The sequence below is a fragment of the Saimiri boliviensis genome, chromosome 9 (assembly GCF_048565385.1).
Source record: "Saimiri boliviensis isolate mSaiBol1 chromosome 9, mSaiBol1.pri, whole genome shotgun sequence".
Lineage (NCBI taxonomy): Eukaryota > Metazoa > Chordata > Mammalia > Primates > Cebidae > Saimiri > Saimiri boliviensis.
The window spans coordinates 48,617,291-48,631,114 of NC_133457.1; the positions used below are offsets into that span (position 1 = coordinate 48,617,291).

General features: G+C 33.7%; 1 protein-coding gene across 4 annotated transcripts in view; it reads right to left on the minus strand.

The window, feature by feature from the left end:
* Positions 1-13,824, minus strand: part of RASA2 (RAS p21 protein activator 2) — a 123,090-nt gene that overhangs the window by 71,967 nt on the left and 37,299 nt on the right. For all 4 annotated transcript variants that reach the window (XM_039461886.2, XM_039461884.2, XM_039461885.2 and 1 more), the window contains exons 4-5: positions 12,760-12,854; positions 2,050-2,126 (exon numbers count right to left, since the gene is read on the minus strand). In XM_039461886.2, coding sequence (XP_039317820.2) covers positions 2,050-2,126; positions 12,760-12,854 — 172 coding nt within the window. The remainder of the gene's footprint in view (positions 1-2,049; positions 2,127-12,759; positions 12,855-13,824) is intronic.

The following is a 13,824-nucleotide window of genomic DNA, read 5'->3' on the forward strand; positions in this document are numbered from 1 at the left end:
CACATGATAAAATGATATATAACTATATACAGACATTCTGTCAATGGAAATTTCCTGATTTTGGTATTATGCTATAGGCATGCAAGATGTACCCACCGAAGGAAAAAGAGTGAAGGGTACACAAGACCTCTCTGTACTATCCTTACAACTTTCTGTAAATCTGTAATTTTTTCCAAATTTAGAAGTTGGGGGGAAAAAAAAACAAACTGCCAGAGTTCAAATTCAGGCTCTACCACTTCCTGTGTGAACTTAGGCTTATTTAACCAGTCTGGGTATTAGTTTTGTCATCTGCAAAATAAGGCTAACAGTATCTACCAAATTATGACAAGAAACAAAATAATATACCAAAAAGGAAATTATATACGTACAATGTGGATGAATCTCAAAAGCATTATGCTAAGTGAAAGACAGGAGACATAAAAAAGACGTATCATTTACTTTTGTTCAAATAACACTTTGGAAATGGCAAAAACCATAGGGAAAGAAATCAATCACGGTTACCGGGAGCTGGGTGTGGGGAGAGAGAACTGAACTACATCTCTGAGTAATGCCTTTTGTAACCATGCAAATATTCTATTTAAAAAATAAAATTAAGCCTACAAGGATAAGGGGAAAAACTTAAATTCGGGGGAAAGGGCACCAAAAAAAACCCTTACAGTGAATGCAAACAAACCAAACCAACCCAACTAACTGTATTTCAAATGACTATTATAATTAAACTGAAGCAGGGGAGGGAGCAGTTGAAAACCTAATCCAGAAACTTTCACCATATGCTCTCAGGTGGTCTACAGAGTCAGTCTGTGAGGAAAAAGCTGTAAACAGATCTTGAACTGTTTTTAGGAGGTAAACCCAAATTGAGAAATATTTAAAAAAAAAAAAAAAAAAAAATGGCTTATATTCTTTTAAAATGGTAACACAATCAAAGAAAAGTGAAAAATTACGGTAAAGGAGATTAAAGAGACATGTCAACTAAACATAAAACAATCTTGGAGTGGATCCTTTCTTAGAGGAAAAAAAAAAACGCCTTAACAGACATCACTGGGACAGTTAAAAGTGAAATGTAATAACCGCAGATTAAAATATTAGAAGACAACTAGAGATTTTTAGAAAGTATTGTAACAATGTTAAACTTCCTGAATTTGGTAACTACTGGAGTTATTTAAGACAACATCATTATTCTTAGAAAATACATACTGATATATTAAGAGATAAAGAGTCATACATATGCAATCTTCTTTCAAAGAGGTCAGAAAAAATTAACAAAATATTATATATAGTAGTAAATAGAATACTTCAAAGGGGCTGGGGTTCACAACTGACTACAAGTTACAGTCTGGAGCAGCAACGAGAGAGTAATGGCTACTCTACTCCCTGGCCTTACAATATGTGGACATGAGAAAAACAAAGCCTCTGACTGAGAAGGTTGTGATAGAACTGCAGTACTTCATGAGATATTCAGATGTCAACTAATGCAAAAACAAAGAAAACACCCATAAGAAGTGAAGGATATCTGGCAGTCTGTTGATAACACAGAGTAAGGGCTTGGAGGGGAGGAAAAGAGTAGGGAATTGGGCTAGAACAGATTTTCAGAACAGTCAGGAGATTAGAGTCTGGGTGGTAAAAAATGACTTGATGAGGTAGAAGAGGTAAAAACGAATTCAAAGCAGGTGGAAATCAATAGTGGTATTCTCTGGGTGGGTATTCTAGCTCCAAGGTCTCTAAAGCTCTGCTCTGTGGTATTACAATTTCTAGCAGACCTCGGGGAAGCCTTTTCAACTCTCCACTGCCAGAGAGTTAGACACTCTTATCCTTAATGCCCATATATATCATTTAACCCACATTCAATAAATATTAGTTGAATAAATTAATGACTCACCATAACCTGAGACTAAATATGAGAAAATTAAATTGAAAATCAACTTCACAAAAGAAATGACATAGCAGAATTTCATTTCTGAAAAAAGTTAAAATAAGGAGTTGATTTAAGATCAAAAGACTACAAAATGGAGAATTATTTCTAGTTGATTCTGGTAAAAGAAATATGCTTACTGTACAACAAGCTGCTGGCATACAGTTCCATTCTCCGTTATCAGTTCATTCAGTTTTAATTCAAGGTGAACTTTACCCTATAATGACAAAAAAAAAATTACAAACTGAGTAGTCTATTTTACTGACAAAGTATTAAAGGTATATGCCTTTTCAAACAGTCATAATAATGAATTATCCACTGACCAGTAGCACATGGCTTTGCCTACACTGTTTGTTAAATGACTAATAACCAAAATCATAGATCAAGTTCTGAAAGATATGAAACAAATGCTTATGTCAAACATGGTATTCAAATTTAAGAATTTTATGCCCAGTTCAAAAAATATTTGTCTAATTATCATAGACTAAAAAGAAAGATAATGCCTAAATTTAAGGTAATTCTGAGATAAAACCAAATTATAAAATGTAGGATGCTTTTTCCAGGAAAAATGAACCAGCATTAAGGATAGAAGCAGTATCATTAAAAGACAGAGAAATCATACAATTCTAAAATAACTAAAGACTAAGTTATATCCAATAAAACTCAGTTTGTCTCTACTTACTTTGATCAAACAATAAAGATTTATGGAATGTCTACTATGTTTCAGAAGGCACTGTGGGAGTGGGTAGGAATCCACAGATGTCAAAGATGTAAGTCACTGCTTACAAGCAGCGTACAATCTAGTTGGGAAGACAATAAACAAAAGGTAACATGGCCAAAAGTCTTGATGGAAAGATGAAACACTAAAAATAAAGGAGTACTTTCTTAAAGAGACATCAATATATGAATTTTAAAAAATTTAGTAGTATAAGCTTAAAAGAATTCAAACTATCAACTTCTCAAGAAACAAAAGCTTAGGAGCAATATAATCCAGAGATTGATATTTCTACATTGCCACTGGTGATGAGCAATTCTGCACTAATCACGAGCAATTCTAAACTGGTTAAGAATCAGTACTGGATTACCTCCACCCAGCTGACAAGACAAATTCCCACACTGCCATGTGGAGATTTCGGGGAGTGATGTCTAGGGACTGATGATGTGAGTGATTTCATTAGAGGTAGAAAAGTTCATTATCGAATAGTCACTGTTCCTCTTTAGAACAATCCCTTTCAGACATTCTTTCACAGAAACCTAACCTGGAACACGCTCACTATTTTAACGGGACTTATACAAGAATGAATCTGAGGTCCACCAGCTACAAAGCTTAGGGTGAGATGAACAGTAAGTGATGAGCAATACATACTGATGGACCTTAAAACAGAAGTCTGCCTAAGAAAGCTAAAGTCTAAAGCAGCAAACACATCTGTGGTAGCAAAATTAATAGCAATTATGTGGAGCCGGCACTAAATTAAGGAAATCTTCCACTAAAAATGTAGGCACAAATAAATATTTATAAAATCATATATAATTTATAAACTAGGTTTTTCATTATTCCTGCATTTAATATTTATAATCTCTACTATTCAACAGTGATCTTGAAGGTCCACGTTCTGTAATTTGTAATATTACTCAACTAGAATTTTGAAATCATATTTTCTATTGTGTGCTATGTATGTATTACTTGGCTAGCAAGGGAGGCAAGCCTGCTACAAAAATTTGCATCTCAAAGCAGTTTTACTATTTTAATATGTATACATTTTATGACAGAAATCTTATGCTAACACAGCTTTCAGGAGATGTCTAGGATCTATTCTAGTTTTAAGATAATAAAAACTATTAAAATAGAGTAGAAAAATAATCATTTTGTTTACACTAAAATCATAGTACTATATCAAGTCAAAAGGATTTTAATGAAATTCTACCAGGAATCATTATTACTGAGTCAGAGCCTACCTAATATGCTCATTACTCCCATTGACCAGTAAATAAAACATTCCTTAGGTATTAATCAACAATAACATAATTACATATTAACCTGGTCAAGAAAAGTGTGAGGACAGAACAAGCAGACACAAAATACATACTGCTATGGTGGAATACTAGGTCAAAAGGCATTATGAGTTAAATTAAGGAAATTATAATTTCTAAACTGTAAAACATTATATACTTTAACATGAAAATGTGTATATGATACTTAGCAAAAGAAGTAAGTCACAAAATAGGGTGCATACTATAATGTTAACATTTATAAAATTACAAGACCATCTACTGAAATGTTGATAGAATTTACCTCTGGTTGGTGAAATTCCAGATTTTCTTTGCTTTTTTGCTCTAGATTTTAGGAGTTTATATTACCAATTTAATTTTCAAAGTTTTTACTACTACTTTGCTGCTTTTAGTAAAGAAAAATGAACAAAGTTTTAATTTATTTAAAACTGCTTTTCAGTTTTAGAAACTCAAATCTGTGAACATTTTGAAACATTTTTTAGTCTCTTTTTGCACAAAAGTTCAGTTTTACTTATATCTGTAATCATTTTATAGATTTGGATTGTAGCAAAACAAATTTATGTGTGTGTGTTTTGCTTTTTGATGGAGCAGTTATGAGCCCAGTAAACTGACATTTTCTAGCCTCCCTTGAGACCACAGATAGCCGTATGAGATAGTTCTGTCCAATAAGACAGAAACAGAAGTTGCTGGTAGAGAATCATATATCTTATCTGGGGGAAAAACATCATTCACACCCTCAAATTATCTCCAATATATTTTATATTTCAATCTCCGGCATTCCATCAGAAATTACAGAATATGTCAGAAGATCAAAAACCAAGAGGAAAAAAATGAGAAAAGCAGTGGATTTACAAGAGATGCGGATATTGGAACTGATAGAATTATTTTAAATTCTATCAGTTTTTTTTTTTTTTTTAGACAGAGTCTTGCTCTGTCACCCACGCCACAGTACAGTGGCATGATTTCATCTCACTGCAACCTCTGCCTCCTGGGTTCAAGCAATTCACCAGCCTCAGCCTCCCAAGAACCTGGGAATACAGGCGTGTGCCACCACACCCGGCTAAGTTTTGTATTTTTAGTAGAGACGGGGTTTCATCATGTTGGTCAGGCTCAAGTAGTCTTCCCGCCTCAGCCTCCCAAAGTGCTGGGATTACAGGTGTGAGTCACTGCATCTGGCCTAAAATAGCTATTTTTTTTTAAGATGGAAAACAATATGAAAAATCCAGCAGCTACCTGGAAACTATAAAATGAATGAAATAAAAAAGTTAAAACTAAGTAATAAACCAAAATGAAGATGTGTTTAGTAGTAGAGCAGCCACAGCTGAAAAGAGGATTGGTGATACGAGAGATCAGTAGAAAATATCCACAATGAAGCACAGAGGGAAAAAGCATAGAAGATTTATGAGACATAGTGAAATGCCCTATTATCCATGTAACTGGAGTCACAGCAGAGAAGAGAAAAAAAGAACAGGGCAGATTAAAAAGGAGATGAGATAATTGCCTGGAATTTTCCTGATAGAAGACAAGCCACAGATTCAAGAACTCCTAGGGACAAATAAGAAAAATAAATATAAAGAAAACCATACCTAGGCACAGGATAGTAAAACTGCTGAAAACAGAAGATAAAAAGATAATCCTAAAAGCAGCTACAGAAAACAGAGACAGTACCTACAAAGAAGCAACATTAAGAATCCAACAAGGAGGCTGGGTGCGGTGGCTCACGCCTGTAATCCTATCATTTTGGGAAGCTGAGGTGGGAGGATCACCTGAGGTCAGGAGTCGGAGACCAGTCTGACCAACATGGAAAATCCCCATCTCTACTAAAGATACAAAATTAGCTGGGCATGGTGGTGCATGCCTGTTAATCCCAGCTGCTTGGGAAGCTGAGGCAGGAGAATCACTTGAACCCAGGAGGCGGAGGTTGCACTCCAGCCTGGGCAACAAGAGCAAAACTCTGTCTCAAAACAAAAACAAAAACAAAAACAAAAACAAAAAAAATCCAACAAGGAACTATGTTTGATAATCAACACGTAATGTGATTTGGTCTACAACTGCATTCTTATTATTCAGTCTCTTGAAGGAAGCTCAAAGACAGTATACTTTTCATGTATATCAGAAAATGTTGGAAGATCAGACACTTTGTACTGTATTGTATATCTTTAACAAAAAATAAACCAAATTCTTGGAAGGAACTGCTATATATGACTTCCATAGCATTAATTATGTTAGGCTGATATATGCAATTATAACATGAGATTATCTTGTATTAAGGAGCATTCTGAGGAATTTACGTTACTCTGATATTGATATGGTTTGGCTGTGTCCCCACCAAGTGTCAACTTGAATCGTATCTCCCAGAATTCCTATATGTTGTGGGAGGAACCCAGAAGGAGATAACTGGATCATGCGGGCCAGTCTTTCCTGTGCTAGTCTCGTAATAGTGAATAAGTCTCACAAGATCGGATGAGTTTATTAGAGGTTTCCACTTTTGCTTCTCTGTCATTTTCTCTTGCCGTCTCCATGTAAGAAGTGCCTTTCACCTCCTGCCATGATTCTGAGGCCTCCGCAGCCATGTGGAACTCTAAGTCCAATTAAAGCTCTTTTTTTTTTTCCAGTCTCAAGCATGTCTTTATCAGCAGCGTGAAAACAGGGTAATAATAGATACTATCTGAAGATTTAGCATTTTATATGCTAACTTTATTCCAATTAATTTTACAAAAATTTCACATGAAAATGTTTGTGATTATTTCAATTGCATATTACATATATTCTTGGTACCATATAGAAGATACCATTTAAATTTCTGCATACAGTCTGGGAAAATAAGATGAATGGAGGTGGATACAGTTTGAATGTTTGTCCCTCCAAATCTCAGGTTGAAATGTGACCCCCAATGTTGGAGGTGGGGCCTCTAGTGGGAGGTATTAGATTATGGGGGCAGATCCCTCACGAATGGCTTAGTGCCATCCCCTTGGTGGTAAGTGAGTCTTGCTTAGTTCATGTGAGATCTAATTGTTTAAGAGTCTGGGACCTCTGCCTTCTGTCTCTTGCTTCCTCTCTCATTATGTGATATGCCTGCTTCCCCTTCACCTTCCACCATGATTGTAAGCTTCCTGAAGTGCTCACCAGAAGCAGATGGCAGCACCATACTTTCTGCATAGCCTGCAGAAGAACTGTAAGTCAAAATAAACCTCTTTCCTTTATAAATTACTCAGCTTTAGAGGTTCCTTTATAGCAACACACAAATAGACAAATACAGAGGAATTTGAGCAAAATACAATACATGCACTTAAAATCCTCTCAAGTCTAAACTTTGTTTTCATCACAATATACTAAATTTTAACAACAATTTTAACATAAAAGAACTCAGTATGTTTCAACTGGTAAAAAATTGTTTTACAGGCATACCTTGGAAATACTGTCTAAGGGTCCAGACCACTTCAATAAAGCAAATATCTAAATACAAGGTGACAAAATTTTTTTGGTTTTCTAGTGCATATGTTACATTTACACTATATTGCAGTCTACTATGAGTACAATATGTCTTAAATACCAACGTATGTATCTTAATTTTAAAATATGTTATTGTTAAAAAATGCCACAGAGACATGAAGCGAGCATATGATGTTGGGAAAATGAGGCAGACAGATTCACTTGAACCCATGGTTGTCTGTCACTTGAACCCAAATCTGCAACTTGTCAAAAATGCAGTATCTGTGAAGCACAATACAGTGAAGTACAACGAAAGAAGTACATAAGGTGAAAAATATACCAACTTCTGGATTTCTAACGGACGTTTTAGTACATAGAAATTATCTTTATAAATAATATTGGAAACAACTGCCCATCAGATGAAAAAGTAAAATACAAGTTTTATTTAGTATCTCTTATATTAATGGCAGTTCTTTATGAAGGTATCGTTTTCTCCTTAAAGAAGTATTTAATATAATCTAGAATGGTTCATTCCTTTAATTCACATATAAAAATTTAAAATGAAGTTTAAAAAAATCAACCTGCAATAATGAATTACGTTTTTATATTTATTATGTCTTAAATAGGGCATCTTTTTAAAAACCTGGTATATATATTATTAGATATAATTATTGCATTTCTTTTTAAATGTCTTGTTAAACAGGTAAGGCAGAGGCCTTTTAAAAAAAATCTATAAAACAATCAATAATTTATGGCATGATCCAGAAATTCAAGATGCGCTTGTTGGTAAAGACCTATTAAGTAATTGCATCATACAGGACGTGGTTGATAGCACATCTGGATTTACTGCTTGGACAAGTTGTGTGAGACAGACTCCTTAATTAATGAGAGCAGCAAATTCTCCACATGGGAGATTTGGTTTAATCACTCTATTTTTTTGCTATAGAGATGGGGTCTCACTATGCTGCCCAAGCTGGTCTTGAACTTCTAGGCTCAAGCAATCCATCTGCCTCAGCCTCCAAAGTGCTGGGACTCCAGGCGGGAGCCACAGCACCTGGCCTGTTTTACTTAACTGTATGTAAAGTATGCTTTTTATCATAGTGCCTAAGAAATAAAGAAAGGCTAAGTACTTACATTTTTCTGGCACATTCCAGGACCCTATAACTAATAGCACGGCTACAGTTCACTGAAGCCAAAATAGGATTTATAGAAAGCACCAGCACAACCCATATTAACTTCACATATGCGGCAGAGAATATCGAGAAAGAATACCAAATGAAGTAGATAATAACTAGGACCATAAACTAAGGAAGAGAATGCTTCAAAATGAAGGGAGTGGTCACCAGTATCAAAAGCTGCTCAAAGATCAAGTAAGATGAGGACTGAAAAATGTCCACTAGACTTATTCATACAATGTCATTGGTAAAAAGAACCATTTTTGTTTTCCCTCTGACCCAATGCAGAGTCTGAAAGCAGATTACAATTGGTTGAGAAAAAAAAAATGGTTCAGCCCAGAAGGAAAAATTACAAAAGGTAGAATCAAGCCAAAACCTAAATCAAAAAAAAAAAAAAAAAAAAAAAAAAAAAAGGTAGAAAAATACACTCATGAAACATTAATATTTTGAACTGGACAATTCAAAGAGGTTATAGTTCCTAACAATTTTTCAACTGTTTTGGCATAAAGCCAATCTTAATACTATTAGGATCTTTTCACTTGAAAGCTAAATTACATTTCTGCATGTTATTTCCCTAGAACCTCACAACCAAGGGAACCCTTTATGCTGACTTTATCATTTCATAGATAAGATCCTCAGGTAACAATAGGCTAGCAATTATTTGGGGCACAAATGCTAATTAGTGGTAGAACTAGGAAACAAGTATCTCTCCCACTGAGGTAGCAATGCAATCATTTCCTCTACCCAAACCCCTTTCCTTTGGGAACATGCCTACTCAATGCCCCAAAACGTACTGCCTTACAGCGATTTTTCCTCCAACCATATCAAATTAGATTATAGTGGACATCTGACCCAAGTCTAGCCAAATTTTCTCTCTAAATTGTGGCAGAAAACTGAGTGAGATGTTAGAGGTTAGGAAGGTGTATGGTAACATAGACTCAAAAACTGGTGTGGCCTCTTTTAGATCTCAACAACAAAGGGAGTAGATTTACAGAGAGAAGCAGGGGAAGAGATATGTCTTATCATACATACAAAAAGAATACAATGAAATCTCAAAATTAAATGGTATTTTTTCTTTCCTTTATCTTTTGCAAAGTGAAAAGTTATTAAAATGAGAGGAAAAGACTGAAATAAAACATTATTCACTTCATGAAAGGGAGAAAAAAACAATATTTAAACAGTGAGCACTTATACTCAATGAGCTCAATATATACAGTGAATATATATATGAATAGGAAGAAATGATCGGTGGATCTCAGTTTCCATGTGCCACCTGCAGTACTGAGTGTGGGGGTTTACAGTTTAAAGATACAGTATATAGTTTTCATTTACCATGGTCCGGAACGAAAGCCAATTATTTTATGTAATTGTCAATCAAAAACAAACCACCCAACACCTTAAGGTATTTTATAAGAAACTAAATTCTTTTTAAAAATAAGTATAACTTATGCAAATTTTAAAAACCTTTTATTTTATATACTCATTTTACAGATGAACTTATGTAAATTTTAATGTCTGTTTTTCTAAGAATCTAACCTCCTCTTAAGGTGAAGCTCCTCTGCAAATGCCTGACAGCTTTCTAGCTCACACTGGCCATGTAAAGTTCCCATAATAACATTCCAAGAAACTCTTAGGAGCTTTCTAATGCCCTCTCCCATTTCCATTGAGCAAATCTGAGCAGACTTCTGTTCCTTAAACTCGGATGTTACTTAAGTGATACTCCTAATCTATTGATTTTTTTTTTTTATGATTTATAGTACAAAATAGTGAAAGATAGTAAAGGCACTGTGGTTAGGAGTATTAGAATCGGACAGATCTCTTTTGGAATCAAGGTTCCACTACTTAGTAGTTCTGTAACTTTGGAGAACACATTTAACCTCTGTGAATTTCATTTGCCTTATTTGTAAAATGGAGGTAATACTATTTACCTCATAATCTATTCTGAAAATTAAACCACATTAAGTACTTAGTACTGTGCTTATACTGGTATAATTACTAATAGTAATTATCAGGCCAAGTTCCTGTTGAACTCAATCTGTTTAATAGCTTTCACTTATTTCCCATTGCTCTTATGTTTCCTATTTTTGTAAAATTTTATAAAGTTTATGGAAGTGAACAAATTTATTAACAAAGTAAGATTGTATGAACCATGGAATGATTTTCTATCTTTTCTAGACTCACAAAGTTAATTTAGTATTCCCATATCAGTACTGGGGCCAGACGACAACATTTTCAATGGTACCATATTAACCCGAAAGTGTTATATGTCTCTCGTACCCCCTAAAGTACTTTTCCTTTTAAAATATATTTTAAATAGTGGGTAAATCTTATTAATTGTCATTTAAGACAAAAGAGTTGTAAAGTTTAATAATTCATACTCATGAAAATTACTTGCACAGATTTTAAGATAACTATATTATATCTAATGGGTAACTGCTGCTTCCACAAATTTTCATTTCATAGATTAGATATATACATATCTCAAATGTATATATATATATACACACACACACACACATATACATGCGCATATACATATGTGTATATCTACAAATAAGCATACACATGCATATGTAACGCATGTATACATACATACATACATATATACACACACACCATCAAATAAAGGTTTGTGTCCCTGTACTAATCTCTAGTACCATCTCCAAAAACTCTATGAGGAGTATTCTATATAGATTTCTACCTTTTGAGAGATGGAACTCTTAAATCATTTAGCAAATGTATGTAAAACTCATAACATTTATGAGTTTTATGAAATTTAATGATTCATAATATTTCAGTTTATACTAAATTTTCAAAGCCTTTTCCTATATTGCCTTTTGTGAAAACTATTAGAAGAACAACTGGTACTTTAAAACTTTCATATCTGCCTTTTGGTAAAGGAGTATTAGGGAAATAGCCACCAGACTGACTGCTGTTAATATTTTACATTTGTATAGCATTAACAGCTTTTAAACTATTCTTACAGATATTTCACTTAATTCTCACAACCATATGAATTAAATACGGCAACTTTTATTCTCACTTTATAGAAATGAAATTCGATGTTATTTAAGTAACTACATATAAAAACTAGGACCTAAGTTTTCTGCCTTTTAATTCAAACCCTTTCCACTTCTTCGCATTGCCTCTAACATGGATCATTTACAATACTGTACAATTGGGATCTGAGTCATAGTTACGGTCATATGGAAAGACAAGAACATTAAAACATGGCAAAGTAGGTTAAATAGGAAAAGTATGTTATATTTTGTAGTTAAGAAGGGGTTATAGTGCACAAATAATTTTTTGAGAATTTAATAATCAAAGAGAATGAGAGATTATGATGAAATGAAGACACAGGCACTTAGTTGCAAATTATCTGTGGTGTGGGTGTAGCACTTTTTTCTTGTCTTAAACTTCTGTTTGAGTCACAGTGGCAAATTATAACTTCTTTTAGAGAGGAAGAATCCTGCAGCAATTATGCCCTCGGGAAATGGTTTCACAATCCTTACCATATTTTATAAATAAATAAAGTTACAACAGAAAGATTCCCTTTAGATAGAAATAATAATTTCTAAGACAGAGCAACTCAGATTTTCTAAAAACAAATAAAAACTTCAGCTACATGGCTAAACACACATCTTTACTCGGATACAGAATCTGAAAAAGGTCTCTTATTTTGGTAAAAAGAAAAGAGAGATTAAACAGTAATGATACCCTTTCAAATAAAAAGCGAGGTGAACAACAGGAAGGGTGGGTGTGGGAGTGAAGACTGTGCACAGTGGGCTCAGGCAGGGTTTAAATGAATAACATTTCCCCAAGTTCAGCTTACAAGAGATAAAACAGAGAATCCTGATCAGGACAGATGAAATCAGACTTCCAGGAATTCTTCCCAAAATCAGAGTGGATAAAACACATCTTTTCCCCTAAAACTTTTCCCCTTAAAGAAAAAAAATAATTTGCTATTGTGACTCAAACAGAAGAACTAAGGTAAGAAAGAAATGTCCTAATCTCCCCAAATCTACACATATACATACGCATGAACATTATTCTTGAAACAATGTGACAAAGCCATTACCTTCCTGTTCTATATTACCCAAAGGTCTATAATATTTGATGTCAGAATTTAAAATAAGGTATAATATGCTCTATTTTCATGAACTAGTTTAATTAGTTCATTTTTCACTCATTTCCTGTGACAATCTCTTGTATTATATAAGCCTTAATATTTACCTGAACCTCTGAATTGGAGTCAACAGGCTGTAATGAAAACCAGGTTTCTTTGCCACTGTGATTACACAGGTCTTCTTTTTTGATGGCTACTTTTCCTAAAGAAAATAAGTAAAACAATATAAGAAAACATGCTTTGTATAATCCTAAGACTCATGAGCACTGTTTTATATAATACTTTATAGAAAATACTTTAAAATAATTTGTACCTATTGACATAAAAATCCATTTTTATAAAGTCTTTTTCTATATTCTAAAGAATGAAAAAATGTCTTACTTCTCCTTGTCCCTATGCAGACCTCTGTCTGGGTCATTTTGAATCAGGGGATTAGATAGAACCTCAATTGTATTTACATGCAACTGCATTTTTTAGTGCTTATTCAGAGTACACTCATTATAAAAAGTAAGGTACAATGGTAGTGCAAACTAATCTTCCCTATTTTTTGACACTATGAACAAATGATATGTTCTAGACCAGATGTATCTGCATTTACTAAGAGTTTATAAATTCCAATTAAGAGAAAAGGAAGAACAATATCATACATCATTAACAAAAGTGAAAACTGACTTGAAAATTATGGGAGTTTATAATAATTTTATTAAAAATGTACTTTTATCAAAACATTGCAAACATTGATTATGTTGCTCCAACGAATACAAAATTAAGGCAGTTCTTTAAACCCTCTCAGAGGAAGATACACTACAATGAACAAAGTAGTATCAGAGGAAGAAACAGAAATGTTCTTATAATAAAGCATATGCCATCTTGGTACAAAGCATTTCCTTCCTCAATTCAAGTTTTAAGAAGTAGACACAGTTTTGCATAACACTGACGATTTATTCCAGAGTTCCACACAAAAGTTTCAACAAATTCTTTGTCAAGTAAGAATTTTCATTTTATGTGCCCTAATTCTACTTTATTTCCTTGTACTTATGACATACCTTGGTCTTTTAGTTCAACATTTTAAAACTGTAAGAACATTGTACAGAAATTTTTCTGTCAAGATATGTTAACTTTTGTATATCAAGAAAAAGGAAAGAACAGGAAAACAAACAAAAACTATGCTT